This window comes from Caretta caretta, chromosome 9 (genome assembly GCF_965140235.1).
Source record: "Caretta caretta isolate rCarCar2 chromosome 9, rCarCar1.hap1, whole genome shotgun sequence".
Lineage (NCBI taxonomy): Eukaryota > Metazoa > Chordata > Testudines > Cheloniidae > Caretta > Caretta caretta.
The window spans coordinates 4683503-4707079 of NC_134214.1; the positions used below are offsets into that span (position 1 = coordinate 4683503).

At 45.2% G+C, this 23577-nt stretch overlaps 1 protein-coding gene across 6 annotated transcripts in view; it reads right to left on the reverse strand.

Annotated features, from left to right (window-relative positions):
* The window catches only part of LPP (LIM domain containing preferred translocation partner in lipoma), a 444094-nt gene that overhangs the window by 210404 nt on the left and 210113 nt on the right, over window positions 1–23577 (reverse strand). For all 6 annotated transcript variants that reach the window (XM_048863294.2, XM_048863299.2, XM_048863293.2 and 3 more), the window contains one exon: window positions 21855–21973. In XM_048863294.2, the coding sequence (XP_048719251.1) occupies window positions 21855–21973 (119 nt within the window). The remainder of the gene's footprint in view (window positions 1–21854; window positions 21974–23577) is intronic.

Sequence of the window (23577 nt, forward strand, 5' to 3'; positions counted from 1 at the left end):
TTTGGTCTGACCCAGTATGGCCGTTCTTATGTTCTTATTGTGTGTCTGTACAGCGCTTTGCACACCTGCTCTTGGCTGGCCTCTGTAGGTGCTACTTCAATATATACAGTAGATACACACACAAAATATTGACCAGTTTCCCCAGTCTGTCCCTCCAAAACAGCTCTCCCACTCCCATGCATTTCAATGGAGTTGAAACCTGTGTCCCTAGCTTGCTCCCCCAATCTCTCTATTTTTGGTTTTCAAATGGGAGTGGGGGTGTGTGTGTGTGGCACAGAGTCCCCGTGCAGCCAAAGTCCCACAAGTCCAAAGCACAGTGTGCCTCGCATGTATACAACACTTCCCCAGGTATGCCCCATATTCACCACGATTACCTCCTATTTAACTATGGGGGGAAATGCCACCGTGTATTCCCACCTGAACCTAAAGACAAGAGCAAAGGTTTTGTTTCAAATCCCCAAATACACATTAAAATAGTTCAAGGGAGGCTGCCCCACAAAACAGGCGTGCAAAGACAAAACATGACTCCTGCATTCAGGGGGGATCCAAGAGGCTAGATTTGATGTGAAATCGCTGTTCTGGGCATCAGGGACGGGTTGGAAAAGCAGCAGTGCCCTTTAAAAATGGCAAGATTAAGCCTTTTGAAACAAATCTGAAACGATGGGAGGTTTCATTAGATGCGACTGCTGTGATTTCAACAGACGTGGCTGAACCAGGGATCTAATAGAATAGAACTTCCCTGCTGTTCCATCTGGCTGGAGCCAGCCCCGGACTATACTTTTGAGTCTTGTGATGACAGGAAGGATAAAAGCAAAAAGAAGGTAGGGTTTGATTTATTTCTCTCTCCCTCTCCCAGGTGAAACAACATTGCCGGATTTATTTTGCTGGGTTTTCTTGGAACAAAAGACACTGATGCGAAGTGAAGAGTGGGCTGTTCGAAAGCACTTGGCATTGGCCTAGCTCTGCTCTCATGGAAGTCATGGGTAAAAAGCCCATTGACATCAGTGGGGTTAGGGTTCGGTTGATGCTGTGCACTTTGGAGTCTCTCCCCCTAAATACTTCCACCTGGTGAACCTGGTTGAAAATACCTCCAAAGGATGGAAAAGAGGCGCATGGAGCTAGGGGTCGTGACTGCCCTCCATCCACAGTGTCTCCCTGGGTGGTGGGTAGACTTTACTGCTCTCCCCATAAACAGCCAATGAATAATAACAGGAGCACCAGCCAAATAACAGTGCCAGATGCCTCTCTTGGCAGGGATCCTGTTAGCATCTCTGCCCCACTGTATGGCTCGTGACATAAATATAACCTCTCGGGATGCAGAGGGAACAACAGTCAGAGGCGGTGCTAGGGGCTCAGGATGAGGAGCCATGTGCTTCTGAGTTCCAATCCCAGCTCCAGTGCAAACCTAATGTGAGAGCGTGGCTCTCCGTGCCTCGGTTTCCCCATTAAAAATGGAAACAACAATCCTTTTATGGGCTTCTTGCCTTGTGAGGATTAACCAGGTAACCTGCAGTGCTTGAAGATGCCTAGCGTGGTAAGTGTGATGTGGTATAGCTGTGGCTTACAGACAGGCGTGTGACAGAATCATTTGCTAAGCACGGCTAAAGACAGCGTGACTTCTGTACCTTCGTGAGCAGACTACAACCTTGCTCCAGATGTGGGATGTGTTCATCGGTGCCTTTCCTCCGATGGCTGGGTTCAGCTGCGTTCTGGATTCACGCCCAAAGCCATGGCATGCGTTTGGGTCTTGGTGGCGCAATATACCCCCTGGTAGTTCCCAATACTGATCCATTCAGGTAACGCTGGGGTACAGAACGCTGCCTGGCAGCCACCTTCTTCCTTATAGGTTTGTGAGTTGATAGACGATGTAGGTAAGCTGCTGATTGCATCTGACAAGCTACAACCACCATATCATGGCCACTAGGCTCTTCCGTATCACAGAAGCTTCCCCCACCAAGCCCTAGCCAGAGGCCTAGATCAGAAGCCCCTCACAGGTCACAGAAGCGGCAGAGTGTCGAACATTTACAGGCAAGGTCATGCAGGCAAATTCATAGAAATACCACCTTGAATGTCTACCAGTCTGCATCTCTGACGGACAGGCCATAATTCACAGTGCATGCCATAAAATCCCTAGCATAGCATACTATGCTATAGGCAACAGGGCTGCCACATAGTCTTTTGGACACTTTTTTGAGACAGAAGAGAGGGGGAAAAGGCATAGAGTCTTTTTTATTCATGATCTGTATCACAGTGGCACCTGTCGGTCTCACTGTTCATAAGCATAGTAAGAGGCCGTCACGCCCTGAGGAGTTTGCAGTCTAAGTCGACAACAGACAAAAAGAGAGGGAATGGAAAGTGGGCACAGCGAGAGGAAGCGATTTGCACACAAGCAAGTCATTTGGGAACAGAACCCTGGTCTTCCTGAGGCCTCGGCCAGTACTTTATCCACTAAGTTACCCTAATGTCTCTTCCATTTTCCATATTCAAGTTTCCTAGTCCTGACGGAGAAGTGCCTGTCAATGCTATCAAGCTCCAAATAATCATCCAATGTAATTCCACGGCCAATTAGTGGCCTTGAGCTGAAATCGCTTGCCACGATGAGGATCGACTCGTGGGCAAGGAGCCATTGCGTTTCCGCACCTACAAATGGTGCCCAGATCCTGTCAGAACTGGCCAGTTAGTTACCTCACATGTTGAGGAGCTGAGCCACCATGGCAGATGGGCAAGGAGAACGGCATGCCAGAGAGCCCTCCACTACTGAACTGCTTTCCAAGGAGCTTCTGGGCCTAACGCTAAGGGACTGGGCCCCTGTGCTGCAAGTGTCCGAGGTGCGGTTTGGTTGTTGCTTCCAAGGTCACCAAAGAAGCTTTCAGCTCTGGGGACTCAGGATTGCGTATCCAGCAAGGGAAGAGAAAGAAATCTTCTGCCCTTGAAATGTTCTTCACCAGCAGAGCTCAACTAAAGGGAGTCTGTGTTTCCTACTGATGTGCTAGACCGGGTGCTGAAGGCAGATTATCCAGGGCGTTTGCCATAGAACCGGTACAGAAGCATGTCTACAAAAGACAACACGTAACCCTTAAAACTCCCCATTACGTGGGGGAGAAAACTAGTTAGAGAAGGAGGCTACGGCAGCAACTGCAAACAATGCAGGCGACACCTTGCAGCACAATTAGGCTCCGAAAAGTGACTCGACAAATGACAATACAGAGGGTCTGTATCAGCTCTCACTCAATGACTCCAGGTTTCAGAGTAACAGCCGTGTTAGTCTGTATTCGCAAAAAGAAAAGGAGGACTTGTGGCACCTTAGAGACTAACCAATTTATTTGAGCATAAGCTTTCGTGAGCTACAGCTCACTTCATTGGATGCATACTGTGGAAAGTGTATAAGATCTTTTTATACACACAAAGCATGAAAAAATACCTCCCCCCACCCCACTCTCCTGCTGGTAATAGCTTATCTAAAGTGATCACTCTCCTTACAATGTGTATGATAATCAAGTTGGGCCATTTCCAGCACAAATCCAGGTTTTCTCACTCCCCCCCCCCCACACACACACAAACCAGCAAGAGAGTGGGGTGGGGAGAGGTATTTTTTCATGCTTTGTGTGTATAAAAAGACCTTCTACACTTTCCACAGGATGCATCCGATGAAGTGAGCTGTAGCTCACGAAAGCTTATGCTCAAATAAATTGGTTGGTCTCTAAGGTGCCACAAGTCCTCCTTTTCTTTCAATGATTCCAGATCACACTGGTCAGCGTACAAGCTGCATGAAAAGATTTCTAACTGCCAGCTCAGAAATTCCATGTGAGAAGCTGGAAATCAAGCCACGGTCTCTCTTTCTCCCACTTCTACTATCGGGGCTTGCATGACAGCTGTGCTGAAGATGCCTGGAAGAGAACAGTACCTGTCTTGCTCTTCCACAGCTGGTTTGGCTGGGCAGTGTGAACAGACACAAACACTAGAATCTGGGCTGGATTAGGGCTCAAATTTCAAGGCTGAACTAGGGTTAAGGTGCAGTAGTGCTCAAATCTCGCTAGATCTAATTTCCACCGTAGGACAGCATTTTAAATAGGTTTAGTCTAGAGGGCCACACACTTCACTGCCTAGCTGTGTACACAGTGAGAGAGAGCAGCATGTTAAGCTGCTGCCTACGGAGAAAAAGAGAAGCATTTCCAAGGACCTGACACTGGTCAGAGTAGCAGACCCAGCAGCACAATGGCATTTGCCATTACTTCAGGATGCTTGTGTACGCTGTGCTACCAGATGCAAAATCCGCAGTGAGCTGAGAAGTGTATTAATACACTAAGAAGGTACATCAAGATGTCTGAAAACTAAATGGGGTGGGTAGGAATAAAACTAGTTTATTTTTCCATTAAGGCAATTTAATATTCTCCGGTGGAATTACAACTGCTCGTCCTTGGGAATTAAATTGAATTAGCAAAATGTTTTTGTTCATCAGCAGAATATACAACAGAAAATGGAATGTGTCACTTTTCTTTACGTCTTCTGCAGGACAATGCGCCTTTCTATTCATGGGGTGAGATAAAGTCCATCCGCCAGCCATGAAACCCTTCTGAATCAGCAAGACTGTTGATGACTGTAGCTAACTTCACAGGAGCAAGGAATACAATCTTTTCCTTTGCATTAATAAAAATTCCATTAGGGCTCATTATTGATAATAATGGCCACTGTTAAAGTTTCCCATTTCCTTACCCATTCCCCCCACTAACTTAAAATATGCTCCAGCCTCATCACAAATTGATGTTTAATTAGCCATTAAGTTGAGTTAATGTTCCCTGCACATTATGTTGCCTGCAGAATAACTGGGAACTAAAACTAGATATTGGCTATTTCAGCATCCACCTCTGACGGGAACCGCAACCAAACAGTAACCAATTACCTCCAATATATATAGTCACAAAATGCTATAAATATAGTACAGTAGAACCTCAGAGTTCAGAGCACCAGAGTTACGAACTGACCAGTCAACCATACACCTCATTTGGAACCGGAAGCATGCTATCAGGCAGCAGCAGAGCCCAAAAAAACCAAAACAAAACAAAAAAGGCGCAAATACACAGTTCTGTGTTAAACATAAGCTATTAAAAAACGAAGGGAAAGCAGCTTTTCAATTTTGCATAGTAAAGTTTCGAAGCTGTATTAAGTCACTGTTCAGTTGCAAACTTTTGAAAGAACCACCAGCACGTTTTGTCCAGAGCTACAAACTGGTAAGGGTCCAGATAAGAAACTTGTATACAGTATAGCTGACTAACAAGACTTATTGTAAAAGTCCCTCCAAACAAAATTCTATCAGCAGAGAGGTCACAGTAATTTTTTATCTGGCCAATCACTTAAATTATACAACCGGAGATAAGGAGTGCAGGAGACATGCAGAATGGGGGTGGAGCGCTATCTCCTGGAAAGCAGTGACTATGAAAAGGATTTAGGGGTCATAGTGGACAAGCAATTCAACTTGAGCTCCCAGTGTGATCCTGTGTCAAAAAAGAGCTAATGCTACCCTTAGATGTATAAACAAGGTACTAGATCACAGGAGCAGGGAGTTGATTGATCTCTATATCCAGCATTGGCAGGACTGACACTAGAATACTGCCGACCGTTCTAGCGTCCACCTTTTAAAAAGGATGCTGGAAATTTGGACGGGACAGAAAAAGCCACAAAAATGATTTCACAGCTGGATAAAATGCCTGGCAATGAAAGACTTAAAGAGCTCAATCAGTTCAGCTTCCCAAAAAGAAGACTGGGAGGTGATTTAATGACTGTGTCCAAGTACCTTCATGGGGAGAAAAGACCAGGTACCAGCATAGCAGTTTTCAAACTTTTCGAGCTGAGCCCCACCTTTGAGTTACAATTTTTGGTTGCACCCCCAACCCAGACAAACATAGACACATGCAAGGCTGGGTGGCCTGCTGAGATGAGTCGGGGGTGGAGGTGGTTCTCCCTCCCTGAGCCCCACTGTGCGGGGCCACCGACACTGCTCCCTCCCCCCCCTCCAAAATTCTTCAGCGCCCCCGTAGGGGGGCAGACCCCACAGTTGGAAAACCTCTGTACTAAAGACATTTTTAATCTAGCAGAGAAAGGCAAGAACGAATGGCTGGAAGCCGGAGCCAGACAAATTCAAATTAAAAATCTGGCACAAATTGTTAACAGCAAGGGTGATGAACCACTGGAACAAACTACCATTCTCCACCTCTTGATGTCCTCAGATTAAGCCTGGAGGCTTTCTGGAAGAGATGCTTTAGTGAAACAAGTTATTGGGCTCAATACAGGGGTTACTGGGTGAAATTTAATGGCTCGTGAAACAGGATCTAACACTGGGGTTCTCAACCTTTTCCTTTCTGAGGCCCCCCCAACAGGCTATAAAAATCTCCACAGCCCCTGCTTTTCTGCATATAAAAGCCAGGGCCAACATTAGGGGGTAGCAAGAAACACAACTGCCCAGGGTCCCACGCCACAGGGGCTCCCACGAAGCTAAGTTGCTCAGGCTTCAGCTTCAGCCCCAAGTGATGGGGCTCGGGGCCCCGGGCTTCGGCCCGATGCAGAGGGGCTTCGGCTTTCTGCCCTGGGCCCCAGCAAGTCTAATGCCAGTCCTGCTTGGCAGCCCCATGAAACCTGCTTGCAGCCCCCCAGGAGGCCCCGGACACCTGGTTGAGAACCACTGATCCAATGAGCCCTTCTGGCTGTAAACTCTATGAATCTATGAAAGTTAGAAACAAAGGCTTGATGGCATTTGTAAGGGCTTGTCTACAAACCAGTTTTTGCACTACCTTAACTGTATAGGTGTGGAAACCAAATGTATGAGAATAACCAGTATAAACACCTTTATACCAGTATAACTGTGTCCGCACAAGGGGATGTTCCACTTTCACTGTATCTGTATAAAACACAGCCAACATAGTTAAATTGATACAAAAACTATGTGTAGACCTGGCCTAAGTGAACAAAGACAAGGAATACGCTAATATAGAAAAAAACATGGTATGAAATAAAAAAACACATAGAGACAGACAGCATATTGGTCACCCTCTTGGACAATTAGCAGCCAGTTAATTAAGCACGTGCTTAATTACAGCCATATTTAGTCTTCAATGAGACTTATGCAGATCCTTAGGGACTTAGCTGAATCGAGGCTTTAGCTCTGAAATCCACCTCTTTTCTGTAACATCATTTTCCAAAGCTGGGGTTGCCCAGATTCTGACTTCTTCCCAGGCCTCCCTTCTCTGCACCATTTAATTTTCTCTGGCCTTCAGTTATTTCTTGCTTCCTCTTTTCTGTCCCATGCTTGTCTGTATGTTGTGACAGTTTAATAAAGAGCTTATTCAAAGGGACACAGTCAAGCAGTTTTGATCAAAGATGGAGGTATTGTTAAAAAGAACCATTTGACGAAACCAAGTCTGAACGGGATGTTGTAAAAACTGTTTTCGGAACTCAAACCCTACATAAAGCAGCTTGGCATCATTGGCCTCAAATCCTGGCAGCACTTCAGCAAGTACTCAACTTTATGCATGTTTTTAAATCCTATTGACCTCACTGTGACTTAAGCACCTACCGAAGCGCTTTCCTGAATGGGTTCCCTGAAAAGCACAGTGTCAAACTGACAAGGAGAAAAGAAAGTGAACTTGACTTTTTTAATTGTCCAAACTGAGTGAAGTGCAGAAACAAAATGAAAAGCATCACTTGGGGAAAGCAAAATAGATCTTTAAAGCTCTTTCAGTTATAATAGCCATGTTTCTTTTGCAGGCTAAGGAATTTTATTTTTTTAAACAAAGTACAGGGTTGAGAGGTTTGTTTAGTTTTTGAGTCTGCAAAACACACTGAGATCAGATAAAAAAAAAATTTAACCCTTTGTTTCTTTGATGCTTACAGTATTCCAACACTGTAGCTGCATGCTCCACACCAGTTGCTAGGGAAGGATGGAAAGGGTTGGTTGCAATCTCTCTTGGTTTATCCACTTCCTTACAGAACAGAAGCTTGCAAGGACCCAAGAGCATCCCAAAGAGTCTGGACTCAGGCTTCAGGCAAACACATATATAGATCATGTAAAAGTCAATGGTTCAGGATGTTTCACTTTGAGATTTTGAGACTTCTTGCACCTGAAACTCCATGCAAAGCCAACGGTACCACTGAAACCTTGGCAAGCGCTCCCTGAGAACAGACAGGTGGATATTTTGGGTCTGACCCTGTAAACTGGAATTCTGAATGGGACAACACATCCGGACAGGGTGCTCCTTCTTGCTTCTCACAAACAGAGCTAGCTCTGGCCTGGTGGCTAAAATTTCAGCACTCCACACCCACTCTCCAACCGGCTACTTCCTTAGCATATAGCACAATAGCTATTGCACCTGTCTGGTATCTCCCTGGAAAAGGGCTATAGGTCATCCCCTGAGGACAGGACTCTCCCACGCGGCAGGCTGAGGAGAAAGTGCATTTGCTGGTTCCAGATAACTGGGTACCTCTTCACAGACTGCTGCCATTTTGATCCTCACAGGGAAGCAAAGCTCCTTCTCACGCACCAGACAGAGAATGGCTGGAGAGCAGAGGCAGGCTGCAGCAGCTATGGGTATGCCAACACCTTCATGATGGAGCAGAACTTAAAGACAGTTAAGGAGAAACAAGCCCATTCCAGGCTGTGTTGGGCCTACCTCAAAAGAACCACCAACTGTCATGCAACTTTGGTCAAAACTCAGATCTAACACCCATCTCTGCCACTGACTCCCTGTGCAGCCTCAGGGAAATCACTTCATCTCTGTGCCTCAGTTTCCCCACCTGTAAATCGGGGCCATTAATATTTCCCCCATCATACAAGAGTGATGTGGCATCTCCTAAAAATTTCCCCAACACACACACACCCTTTCTTTTGGGTGGAGAATGGCACTCCCAGAAATGTGAAAATAAGGCTGAACATTTTGCCTTTTAACTAAAACTTGAAAATTTTTCAAAAGAAAATGTTTGATGAAAATGAAAACTTTGGTTTTGTCAGAATTTTTCCTGGAAGGAAAAAAATCCTTTCCCAAAAAGGTCCAAGAGGTGTCCCAACTGAGCCTACTCTACAGTACAGAAAATTGCTGACTCGTGAAGAATGGGAGTTGCTTTAGAGACGTGTGCTCCATCCCCTTCTCCTAGTTTTCTTTGCCAACTCTACCTTCCTGTGCCCCATACATCCTGGAGGATCGGAGCTGAAGCATTTATGCCCAAGGGGGTTGAGGTTTTGAAAAAGGGAGAAGGATGTGATTTGGATGAACAACCATTTTCACTCTACAAACTCTGGCTAGTTGTGTTTTGGTTTAAACCTTAACAGACCTAAGGTTAATGAGAACAACCTGTATGACAAAGAGAACATCAACACGGATCAATAAATAACCAGCACAATCCATACACTCTCTGTATAATGCTGCTAACAAATATGGCTTAGATGTTCAAGATGCATAGAACTCCCCACACCTGGGTCCATCCCTAGACAGCTTGTGGGGATATATTTAGGTGCTGAATAATTGCAGATAAAACAATCTACCTGGTTATTTGTCAGTGGGAATTCATGTCCATAACTAGCTTTCACAATTATTCCCCTAGGATGGGTACTTACCTACACTAGACATCAAGGAAATGTCCCTAACTTATGTTTCTGCTTAGAGCCAACATTCCCATAGGAACCAATAGGGATTCCCCTAGGTAAGGACAATGCTAGCTCTGTGTAGGTCTCTAAAAGGCCACTCACCACTCTGGCAGCATTATCTTACACTGAATGGGGCTGGGTGCCTTCAGACCTCCCCTCAACAGGAAAGTGGAGGGTGGTTTGGTCCCAATCACACATGAGCAGGCCACAATTCTAAGGGCAAAAGCAGAAGCGTATCGCAAGATCAGAGCAAGGTGCATTGGCAGAGCTGTGCACAGACAGCCCAGCGTTGGAACGGCAGGGGAGCTGCGGGTTAGGATCAAGAGACATTAGCAAAGTTGTAATGGGGGGCGGTGCAGGGGTAGAACCAGGGCTGGAACAGAATGCGGGGCGGTGAGGATTGCAGGGCACCAGCACATCTGTGTGGGGGAAGCTTACAGAGAACCTGCCTACACTAAACCTCATTTTCTTGAGCGTAGTTTGTAGTTTAGGTTGCTACAGCACTGCACAAACCTCTCTCTTTTATCCCTCCTATATATATATTTTAAAATGGTGATATAACCTTTTCCCAGTCAGACTCATTCCTACCTGCTCCCCTGTGCATTAGAGATTACCAGCTTGCTGCATTTTCATCAGCAAAACAAAAACAGAGAAATACTATGATGGGAAATGGCTCTGCTAAGATGGAAGTTAATAGCAGTACGACTTTTAAAATTCCGCACATCCCACTCTCCTAGGAAGAATCCCTTCCAACCTCAGTCCAAAACGACATTTTCCCAGTGGTAATTTCACAAGCACTCAGGATTGCTCAGTCACTGTGCTACATGTTCTTTGCAAAGGCAACATTTTCCGACAACAAAACTGCCAGTTGTGGAGAGCAGAGCACAAAGCTTTGTTTTTCTTCATGTGATGGGAACTAAGAGGGAGAGAAAGGAATGTTGCTTTAGCTCTGGGAGTTTGGGGCATTGGGTGTTTCCTGGCATGCAGCACGGTTACCACTGCCCCAGTGCAAAACGTTCTCCCGCAAAAGGGCTGAAATTTTTTTTTTTTTTTAAAGTTAGTCTACTTTGCACGGGGCTACTTGATGTAAAACTTAAACCAGACAACAGACCAGCCTCCAGAATTAGTGCCTCACTATTCCACTGTGCACTGTACTGATTCATTATCACAGAATACAGCCAGGCTTAAAGCATCAAATAGAAACACTGGTCCCTCTCTCTCTAAATTCTCTCTTTCTGTAACACTCCACCTCCCCCGGCTTTATTGAAAGGTTTCATCCTTTTAAACTTCATCTTCACACAGGAAGCCAGGTCAACATCTTAGGCAGGGTACTGTAATTTGCTTCAGCTGATCTTTTAGAAATACCCTTCTGTACTGTGGCCAGTGGACCATTCAGTTGAGTCTCGGATGCTGCTTTGGCGTTCCCTAGTGCAATGTGGACTTTACAGCCTGGAACACTTGCGCAGCTGCTTCTGCAGAGATCCTTTGCGGAAGAACCAGTCTGTTAATTCACAGCTGTGAATGGCACTTCAAATTGGGATCAGGAGAATGTTATTTTACTCTGATCTCATTTGCTCCCTTTCCTGGGTGGGAGCATCAATGGCAGAATGGCCACTTCTTCAAAACTCCTTTTCCTCTGTCTAAATATTCCAAGCCTGGACCTCATAACTCTCCTACTCCCTTATGCCCTCTGTCAGCCAAAGTTGGGTCTACACTAGGTGTTACATTCTGTGCCTCAGAACAGCACCCCGGAACCCCCATATTCACCACTGTCATACAACTGTGTACTGGAGATCTGTGACCTGCTTGCACTGTCTATCAGGGTGAGACACTGCTTGAGTCAAATTCTGTTTTGTTTATAGAACTTAGCCTGCAAGTTTATATTATTTCTCAGGTAACCAACTTTGATCTCTACGCTCACTACTTATTTAAAATTGATCTTTCTGTAGTTAAGAAATCTGTTTCATATTTTACCTAAAACAGGGCGTTTTGGTTGAAGTGCTTGGGAAATCTGCTCAAGTTACAAAGGCCAGTGCACGTCCACTTTCCATTGTAGGAGTGGCAAACTTAATGAATTTACACTGCTCGGGCTTCTGTCCAGGGAAGGACGTACAGCCCTGGGGTGCAAGTCCGGGGAGCTGGAGGGGAAATTGGCTGTTGTCTCTCTATTGCTGGTTCACGAGTGGCTGGGAGAAGCATTCATGTAACTCAGTTGAGTGTGTCCCTGTCTGTGTAAGTGAAATACCTGCCAGAGGTTTGTGGCTTAGCAACAACATCACAGTGTGAGAGGGAGCCCAGGTTGGTGGAACACAGTCCTGGTTTCACCCTGTGAAGACCTGTCACACTAGGAGCCAAACTTTGTCAGCTTTCTGTTTGGTCTTCCTATTATTCTTTATCATCTATATCATAGTCTCTCTCAGTATGCCCAGCGTCATCCAACACAGAGGAAGGCACAATCCTCTAGCCAAATAATTCAGTCTATGCAGCACCTTGCACATTTTGGACACTACTATAATAGAAGTAACACAAATAATAAATAAATAACCATCTTAATTTTTAAATGGTTCATTGGCTCTATCTAGGCTTAGAATCATAGAATCCTAGAATATCAGGGTTGGAAGGGACCCCAGGAGGTCATCTAGTCCAACCCCCTGCTCAAAGCAGGACCAACCCCAACTAAATCATCCCAGCCAGGGCTTTGTCAAGCCGGGCCCTAAAAACCTCTAAGGAAGGAATAGATTTTTTTTAAATTGGTAAATATGTGTAAACATTGATTTCACCATAAACACCCAAACTGGTGAAAAAATATTTCTGTTGCTTATAATCGAAATCTACAGAACTTGCTTGAGCACCTATTAGAGACTCTTACATAACTGTCCGACACTCCCACAACTTCATGCCACTGAAAATGTAAATCGATAAAATAACTAAAAATGCTTAAAATTATACAGATATTCTCTGTTAAAATTATAAAAAATAAAAAATGAATTCTGCCAAGCCTATTTACAGTTGTGCTTCCCTTATACCCCTTGCCCAGGGCGCTTTATTACGAATATAACATAGCAAGATATTAATATCCAAGCAGAGAGATTAGATGCAAAACTAACTTATGCTATACTATTAAAATGTTTCCGGTTTCAGTAAACTTAGCTGTTTATAATCAACATTGTCGTCTATTCGGAAGAGAGTAGGGGCTGAAACTTCATATAAATGAGAAGAGAGGTTTATAGAAGATTTAAAATAGACTGTGGTTTGGCATTGTGAAACAACACATGCGTTTGCTTATAAGATGAACTACATCAAGGTCTGATTGGAAGAAATACTCAACACAACCTCCCCATTTCCCCCACCCCCACTTCTATTACTGGACTTATTGATCACGCTACTCACGTGATGGGAGAAAAAAAGCAGGGATAAAATGTGTGTCTGTTCCCCAGCTATATGTATATTTCCAGTCTATATTATATACCCACATATCATATATTCTCATGCATGCTTTATAAACACTCATGCTTTATGTGTATTTACACACACATATTTGTTCATACAAAGTATATGTGAGCATTTAGACACCTGACATTTATTTCTTTTGATTTTAACAAAGAACACAGCAGAACCCTGTTTCAGCAAAAAGTTTTAGGGACATTAACAGCATTCGGATAAAATAAGGTCTAAGAGGGTTTAAGTTAGAGGGTACATAGTTCAATTTCACATATAAGGAAGTTTCTGATCACAGGGATTTGGGAACATGGGGCTCTAGAAGCCGACGAAACCTGCAGAAGGATGCCCTCGGATTGAAGCAAACGTGCACAACCTGGAGTGCTACGGACAGAGAATCAGCTAACCCCACCGTTCATTTCTAGCTACAGTGAAGCCTGGCCATTAGCTAATGCCCCAAACTCTTACAGTCATTCCTTGGTATTGCACACCTGAGCCCAACCTGTCCCCCAACTCAGGCCAGCACTAAAGGAAGGCTAAACATATTTTTCCCCCTCCTAGGCCTGCTCTACCTCTCAGACACACTGAAAGGAATGCAATTTACTACTTTTTAAAGGCACACAGCAGCTGTGATTCTCACTAAAGAACAGAGGGGAGCCAGTAGAAGCAGCACCCTCTCCTGGCAAAAATGCGGCTTGTTTCAAAGGTTCGTCTCTATATGCACTAAAAAGAAAAGGAAAAGGCTGTCCTTTTTAGCTGGACGCTAGCTTAACGGATGAGTCACAGCTGCGAAGAGGCAACGCCACTAACATGCACTGGGAGGAAGCCAGTGAAATGCCTAGCAACCTCTATTTAAAGGGATGAGTCGCTGCTCACAAATTAATCCATTGACACTGGCGGGAGCAAGCCTGTGTTTGCGTCTGTCTCTCTCACTCGCTGGGAGAGGGAGTGCGAGGCAGGGAGGAGAGAGCCAGGCCTCTTCTAAGCAGTTTCCTGGAGGAAGGATGCTTTGGAGCGGCGTGTTTCCCAATTTACAAAATTCCGTAGCAAGCCACCAGAAAAGCAGAATGCCCCTTCTCCTCCCCCAGCCGTGCCGCCTGTCCATCCTCTGCCGATGGCAGGTATTCCACAGAGGAATTATAGAATGGCAGGGCAAAGCCTCTTCCCGCACTGAACATCCCAGGGTCTACCGTGCGGGTATATCGGCACTGTGGGAGCACTGGCGACTGCTATGGTTAAGGCTGCAGAAGTGTTTCCATTCTAACCTCCATTTTTAGTCACTTCTCAGAACCCCAAAACCCTCTCTTCCCACCCTCTTCGCCCAGCCAGCAAGGAGATGCACGGTACGTCTACACTGCAGTTGGACTGGCTAGCCCAGGCCAGCTGACTTGGGCTTGCGCTAAGGGGCTTTTTAATCATGGGGTAGACATTTGGGCTCAGCTGCAGCCCAAGCTCTGGGACCCTCCCACCTTGCAGGGTCCTAGACTCCAGCCAGTGTGTGAATGTCTACACTGCAATTCAATAGGAGGTCAGACTAGATGATCATAATGGTCCCTTCTGACCTTAATATTTATGAATCTATGAAACTGTCCTTTAGCTCAAGTCAGTTCGCATGGGTCAGTCATGGGTTTTTAACTGCAGTGTAAATGTACCCTCACTGGCTCTAGAGATCTTATTACTATTCATAACTTATTAATATTCATTATAGGGAGACAGTATGCTTAAGTGATAGAGCACTGGACTGGGACTCAGGTGACATGGCTCTGCCACTGGCCCTCTAATGATCTTGAACAAGTCACTTCATCACTCTTTAGGCCTCAGTTTCCTCATCTGTAAAATGGGGATAATGACACTCTCCTCCTTTATAAAGTGCTTTGAGATCTGCTAGTGAAAAGTACTATGTAAGACATAGATATTATTACTTGTATGACAGTTGTGCCTAGAGGCCTCAGTGAAGACCAGGTCCGTACTGTGCTAGGAGCTGTACACACATGTAGTAAGAGACAATCCCTTCCCCAAAGAGTTTATAACCCAGTCAGGACAAAGGAGCAAGGGAGGGAAACCCTTTGCAGGTCTGCAATTCAGGTAACTTGTCTGCTTGGAGCAGCTCTCATTCTACTCAGACCAAGTTCTCCACTAGCCCCTGCTGTATCTGGAAACCTGTGTGTCTCTCTGACAAACAATGGAACCAACATTTCCAGTGGCACTTCCTGATTTCTGAGCTCCCCACTTCGTTCTCAGCGGTTTGGGGCATGGAGGAGCTAATGGAATGTCTATCAAAATTCTCCCATGCAAAACTGAACACAATTCAACCTCTTACCTTCTTTACAAAGGTGCATGGGGACTCTTCAGTAAATCTGTGTGCCCTTTCTAGGGTAACTAAGGCAGAATAGGGACATGCCAGTCTCAAGTGTGCCAGGCAGAATAGGGACATGCCAGTCTCACTTGCCAAGGTTTTCAGCTGAGTCTTTGAAATGCTGGCCAAGGACACCAGGGCTAACCCTTCTTCTTCTAAGAAGAAGAATCATGGGATCTCTACTGCCCAAGCAGAACAGACAGGGCTCATCCAAACCCAGGGACTGAATCATACCCCAGAACAGAGGGCTGAGCTGATTCTTTCAGGATTTGAACATGTCGTTCAAAGAGCTCTAGGCATTTCAAACTGGAGGCACAGGGGCTCTCAGCTGTCTTCTTGAGTGGTACAACCACCAAGCAGAGGAAAGCCAAGGAGAAGAACAAGCTGCCAGCACAGAGCCCTGTGCAGCAGTGAACTCGCCATAACAGGGTTTATACATGAGACATCAGTGATGCAGAACTCGTGCTGCTCCACAGCCCAAGTGTGAATTTCACCCACAGAGTGTGAGTGGCAAAGGTGGGAACAACGTCTAGGTTCCCCAGGTCCCTGGGCAATGCTCTAACCGCTAGATCATGCTGCCCAACGATGAAGGGAAACGCCACTTGACTGCTATTAGCTGTGGTCTATCTGCATCACAGCAATATATCTGGGAAAATGCTAGAGAGAATTGTTGACAGATTCTCATTTTTTCCCCCTATGCTGTTTATAATTCCTTCTTAGAAACCCGAAAACAAAATCTCTCTCTCTCTTCCCCAATCTGTCGATTTCTCTTTGGCAAACGTCGACTGCATTTTTCTTCCTGTCTGGGTTTTTTCTTACTTTTCGGGTGGTTGTTTGTTTTTGTATTTTTAATTGAGCACAAGCCAATAGCCTCTTTGTTTTTCTCCTTATTTGCCAAAAATACCATCAGCTGTGCCCTCTCCACCTTTCTGGGAACAGGGTTTCCCAGTTAATTTCAATTAAGAGGATCTTTCAAGAGGATTTCATTTTCCTCTCATTTTCCCCTTCCCTCACCTTGTTTAAAAGCATTTAAAATATATACATAAAGAGGATTTAAACCTCCCCTCCCCCTATAATGCTGTGCATCCAAACACAGCAGCACTGGGGTGTTACTGCAAGAAAATTAGAGCATGAAACTAAGTGCTTAGGTTTCACTGTCCAAGTTGAGCACCAACTTTGCCTCGGTTTCCCCATCTGTAAAATGGGAATAATGATACTGACCTCCTTTGTGAAGTTACTTTGAGATCAAGGGATGGCAAGCATTATAAAAGAGCTAGGTGTTACTATAGTAATTGCTACCCCATAGGTTACATTTTAAAATTATTGCACAGCTGTAACCATCTAAGTCTAATATTAGTAACTCATGGAGGAATTTAATTAAATATTTATGGCATGATCTTCATCGATGGAATTTCTAAAATAAAACGTTTTACCTAGAATTACGGTCAGCACCTTTGAAAAGTTCCACTGGTCTGAAAGATTCTGTCAGACCCGATGCAATTCCCGATTTAAAGAGAGGAAAAGTCACCGAAGACAATAGAATCTTTCACATCAGGGCAAATTTGAAGGGCACTCACTGTACAGTCATAGTGTAGTCCTGTCTGTCTACTTACATAGCCCCATCACAGAATCACAGCGACGTCAGGCTGGAAGAAACCTCGAGAAGTCATCAAGTCTAGGAACCAAGTAAACCTAGACCATCCCTGACAGGGATTTGTGCAACCTGTTCTCAAACACCACCAATGACACAGACTCCACAACATCCCTTAGAAGCCTGTTCCAGAACTTAGCTAATCTTAGAGCTAGAAAGCTTTTCCTAATATCTATCTCCCTTGCTGCAGATTGAGCCCATTGCTTGTCCTACCTTCAGTGGACATGGAGAACAATTGATCCCCGTCCTCTTTAGATCAGCCCTTCATGTATTTGAAGACTGTTCCCAGGTCCCTCCTCAGTCTGCCTTTCTCAAGACTGAACTTGCTCAGATTTTTTTAACCTTCCCTCATGGCCACCTCCGAAGACGGCTGCGACAAGGGGAATCCAAACCTCCGCCACTCTGGATCCCCTTAAGCGTCTACAGGCTAAGAAGGCTGCAGCACTGGTTCTTCCTCTGGTGAGTCTGCCACCCCTTCTTGTATATGGGGCTCCTCAGCTCACCTGCCCTCGGCCTTTGGGACCAGCGCTGACCCCCAAGACGCCCCAGTGATGTAAACACAACCTTCCCCCAGAACTCCACCCAAAAAAGGTGAAGCTTCTGGTTACAGTTTAATTCTCGCAGGGGGACGCAGAAGTCGTAACGTAGCCAACACACATGCACTCTGCACAGTCCAGCACCTTCCTGCTCTTTATTATTGAGCACATAAAGCAGAAGAGGGCACAGCTCATAGAGAACACATGCCCCTGTTTCCATTTCCTCACCACTCCAGAGCATTCTTTGGGCTGGGGTCTGAGTCCTTGGGGCCATCGGGGCCTCCCTGACTTGTGGGGCTGCTACATGCTGACCTCTCCCTTCTGAAGCCCCTCACCCAGCTTCTGTCTGTGACCTTGCTCTCTCCTGCCCCATGTGTCCTCTTCCTGCCTGGCTCCCTGTTCCGGTGTGTTCTTTATTTAAACCCCTCTTGGTCACCTGGTCTCTTTTGTTCTAATCCTGGTAAGTTTTCACTGCCCTTACCTTTCCCCCTGCCGGTCGGTGGGTAGACCACACTTGATTTCCAAGGCATGAGCTACTTTTTAGCATAACCTTTGGAAGGGCTGAGAACCATCGTTAACATTTAAAGTATTCCCTATTGTCCCTGTCTGGTGTGTTCCTGCTACAGGCCCTGTTAGCAATGGTGGATCAACACACAGAAAAGCACTCATGTTTCAGCAGTTTTTCATAATGCAACTTTACAATATCAATCGGAATTCACAAGTTGTACTGACACATTCCCAATTCATTGCATTCCCGTTATTGCTGCATCTGAACTGCCTCACAATCACTATAGATTTATCCTTCCCACTCCTCTCTCAGGTAGGGAAGTATCATCATCCACACTTTACATATGGGGAAACTGAGGCACAGAAATAAAGTGATTCATCTAAGGTCACACAGGAAGTATAGAGCAGAAACAGAGTTGAGCACAGGTCACCTGAGTCCCAGTCTAGTGCTTTACCCCTTAGACCATGCTTTCTCAATAGATGTGAAAATGGTTGGTTAGAAGCTTTTATCACAGTTCTCTGAAGAAATATTATGGCACATAAGAACAGCCTCAATATTATCATTTACTGAGGGGTTTAAGATACAAATATGAAATAAACAGCAGAACGAACAGAACCACAATCATCTTTTAGTCCAATCTGGAACCCTCTATCAGGATTCATCAAAAGAGCCAAGTATCTAAAACACATTTTTTCCTCCATCGTTGCTTGCCCTTGCCTGTCTTAATCCTTATTCCTCTCTACTGATGTGTTTTTGTTACTTCTGCACGTTGGAAAGCTGATTTTGTAACATAAAACCCTGTGGATTCCTGAATTAGCACCAACTATTGACAGTTTCTACCCTTTCGCAGTAATTAAGATAAAAGAAAAGTAGATTAAAAGCAACAGATGCATAGGGCCAGCTTCAGTATAAATCTATAGTGGAGGATGTGAAGTTACACTGGATTTAGGCTAGTGTATCAGAATTTGACCCTGGACATATGTCCCATTAGACTACAATACCATGTAAAGGAATTTCACGTGAAACTTAAAACAAACCAAGGACAATGTTAACACTGATCTTGCCCTGGCTTTCCAGAGTTCTGTGATGAGCTAACCCAGGAAGAACCAGTGTGGCTGGTGTTTCTATGAATAGGCATGTTTCAGCTACCAGCCAAAGGACCTGCGCAGATAGCTGGCCCAGATCATGAGAACAAGGCATGCGGGTCTGAAGATGAGAGCGAATCGGATAGAAACTCAGCAATGGCATCTTCTCAGGCCTCTTAGGGAGCATCATTAGACATGTCCACAGACGGATGTACTACAACCTAGTTAGATTCCTGGCAAAGAAGAATTCTTTAGCCTAAAAATCAGAGTTTGTCATCAATGACCTTGTACAGTTTGAGGCAGGCCAGGCTACAGGCCTGGCGCTGTGTCACTTGCTTTGCCTTGACCATCATTCTAACATCCCCTCTTCTCAGAGAGGTAAGAGACACAACAACATTGGCCAGGAAATCACCTAATTCCCCAACGCTAGGACGGCCCACGCTGCCAGTTTCCCTGATAATCCTGGCATTTAATGGCACTGAAGCCAGGGTCCCTGCTCAGGAATGTTAACCTGCTTCCAGCCAGACGCTGGATAGGGTCTGTACACCCCACTGCAAGACCATATTCTATCTCTGCACTTAGAAAGGCAGAACTTCAGCATCTGAATGTCTCACAGTAATTAACGTATTTATCCTCACAAGACTTCTCTGCTACTATCCCCATTTTATAGACAGGGAACTGGGCCACAGGGCAGATTAATTTCAGGTTTCAGAATAACAGCCATGTTAGTCTGTATTCGCAAAAAGAAAAGGAGTACTTGTGGCACCTTAGAGACTAACCAATTTATTAGATTAAGAGATGTGCTCAAGGTCATGTGACAAAGATAGGAATTTAAATCAAGTCTCTCGAGACTCAGCTCAGGGTTTTCTGTAACAGTCCATCCCAGGATCCATCAGGACCTTGTCCAGGTGGCAAAGGAAATCCAAAAGGAAAGGTGTAACATGTTTCACTGCACATGTGCTTCTCCAAGAGCAGACTCCCTGAACCAGACCCAGTTCCCATTCAAGTCAAGGGGAAGGGGCCTAGTGACTTTGGCGAGAGTTGGATCAAGCCCTGTGTCCCTTTAATAACCCAGCATGCTGGGGGTCAAATATTTTCTCACTCGGGAAGCAAACAGCTACAGTTGACTTGGTTTTAAGGGATCTCATAAGAATGGCCATACGAGGTCAGATCAAAGGTCCATCTAGCCCAGTATCCTGTCTTCCAACAGTGGCCAATGCCAGGTGCCCCAGAGGGAATGAACAGAACAGGTAATCACCAAGTGATCAATTCTCTGTCGCTTATTCCCAGCTTCTGGCAAACAGAGGCTAGGGAAAAAGAAAAGGAGTACTTGTGGCACCTTAGAGACTAACCAATTTATTTGAGCGTGAGCTTTCGTGAGCTACAGCTCACTTCATCGGATGCATAAAGTGTAAAATACAGTCAGGAGATTTATATACACACAGACCATGAAAAAATGGGTGTTTATCATACACATTGTAAGGAGAGTGATCACTTAAGATGAGCTATTACCAGCAGGAGAGTGGGGTGGGGGGAGAGAAAACCTTCTGAAGTGATAATCAAGGTGGGCCATTCCACCACATTTCCAGGAGTTAACAGAGGCTAGGGACACCATTCCTGCCCATCCTGCCACTGATGGACCTATCCTCCATGAACTTATCTTGTTCCTTTTTGAACCCTGTTATACTCTTGGCCTTCACAACATCCTCTGGCAAGGAGTTCCATAGGTTGACTGTGCGTTGTGTGACAAAATACTTCCTTTTATTTGTTTTAAACCTGCTGCCTATTAATTCAATTTGGTGACATCTAGTTCGTGTGTTATCCAAAGGAGTAAAGAACACTTCCTTATTTACTTTCTCCACATCAAGCATGATTTTATAGACCTCTATCATATCCCCCCTTAGTCGTCTCTTTTCCAAGCTGAAAAGTCCCAGTCTTATTAATCTCTCCTCAGACAGAAGCCGTTCCATACCCCTAATAATTTTTGTTGCCCTTTTCTGAACCTTTTCCAATTCCAATATATCTTTTTTGAGATGGAGCGACTACATTTGCAAGCAGTATTCAAGATGTGGGCATACCATGGATTCATATAGAGGCAATATGATATTTTCTGTCTTATCATCTATCCATTTCTTAATGATTCCCAACATTCTGTTTGCTTTTTTGAATGCACACTGAGTGGACATTTTCAGAGAATTATCCACAATGATCCAAGATCTCTTTTTTGAGTAGTAACAGCTCATTTAGACCCCATCATTTTATAGGCATAGTTGGAATTATGTGTTTCAATGTGCATTATTTTGCATTTATCAACACTGAATTTTATCTGCCATTTTGTTGCCCAGCCACCCAGTTTTGAGAGATCCTTTTGTAGCTCTTTGCAATCTGCTTAGGACTTAACTATCTTTAGTAGTTTTGTATCATCTGCAAATTTTGCCACCTCACTGTTTACCCCCTTTTCCAAATCATTTAGGAATATGTTGAATAGGACTGGTCCCAGTACAGGCCTCTGGAGGACACCATTATTTACCTCTCTCCATTCTCAAACCACAGCACTCCCCTACCTCTTGTTTGATCACCATGAACATGCAGCTCATAGTCCATCCCAACTATGACCTGTCTGAGCAGGAAACACCCAGACCGCCTTACCTGCACACTGAAACCAGCCTCATCTGTAGAGGGTGGTGGGGGAAAGCCACCAGGAGGCGCCGGGAGGTTCCCGAGATCATCTCCAGGAAGTGGTGGTGGCGGCGGAGGCAGAGGGAAATCTACAACAGAAAATCACAGGATTTAGGCTTAAGATAGTGCAAACGAGCCAGCGAATTTCAACATGCAGGGAGGGGGAAATGAGAACAGTGGTTAGAGCAGGAGACTGGGCAGTCAGGATTCTTGGGTTCTACTCCCATCCGTGCTACTGACTCATTGTGTGACCTTGAACAAGTCATTTAACTGCTCTGTGCCTCAGTTTCCCCCGGCTACCAAAGGGAGTTAACATCATCCACCTATTTCACACAGGGCTTATGAGGGTTAATTAACGTTTGTAAATTGTTCTGAGATATCTGCATCCAAGGCTCGAGGAGCCACATGCCATCTCTTCTACATCTTCACTGCAGTGAACCCAGAAGCACTTTAACCCCTGAGGAAAGTCTCAAATACATCCAGGGAGAAAGCTGATAGTGGCCATATTGACCACAGGATAGCAAGCCTCTTGAGAAAGCTGTGGTGTCCCTAAATCAATGCCCAGTGGATACACTGCCGCATGGGAGGAGTTACCTGCAAATCTACATAAAGAGGGAGATTTGTGGTCCTCGGGGATAGATTTTTTTTTCCTTTTTTCCCCTTTATTTTTTTTCAGATGCAAGGACTGGTAACAAACCTGTGATTGTCTGTACAGCACCTAACACGATGGAGCCCTCATTAGGGTTTCTAGCATCTGCTGTCATACAAACCACTAATAGAGAGCAATAATACTACTCATTCAGATTAGTCCCGAGAGAGCTCTTTCCCTGTGTCCCCCTTAGATGACATGGACACGTGAAGGATGCAGAACGGTGTATAGGTGGCATGAAAGCCAAGGCGTTGAAGATCTGGTGGGGGGAAGTACAGGTTAGTTTAACTCCAGCCCTGAATTTGGTTTCCTGGGAAAAAGTTCACTGTAATTCTGGCTGCTTTGGGATAAAGCACAAAGCTCTGTGCAGCCAGCATTATCATACAGAAAGGATCACTGCTGGCTCTCCTGTGGGCATTTGTGTGTGTGGATTAAAACAAAAATATTAGCATTTTAAACAAACAACCCAAATGTTGATCCAGGGGCTGCTGCTGAGTTTGGTCACTTGACAGGGCTTTGGAGCAGAGCCCAGAGCTGGAGCGCAGAGCAGCTCTGGAGCAGTGGAGCTGCAGGTTTTTGCCTGGAGCTGGAGTGGAGCCGGAGCACAGCTCCAAAGCCCTGCTTGCAGATACTGTTTTAGTAAACATGGGCTCCCTCAGTAACAACCCTCCCGTGTCCTGACACCACAACCGACCTGCAGCTCAATTGTTTATCTTCCAGGTGAGAGCCCTGGGGGCTAACTCCAAGTTGCCAGGAGGCTGGGTTGAAAGCACTTTTCACAAAGCGCTCGGAGGGGTTCCTGAACCAGAGAAATGGGGGGTGACATCAGCTGGCAACATCCAGAACGCCTCTCCCTGGCTTTCACCACAGTTAGCTTTCACTTTTGAACATCAGCAATGCACACGCACCCACTGTATAGTGAGGGGGAGACAGTGATAGGAGATGTAGTGAGCAGGATTCCGGCTACTTAAGCAACGTGAGGGGGTGTGGGTGGGGAGTCCTGGGAAGCTGCAGGCGCTGAGAATTTGGATCAGGTTCCAAATG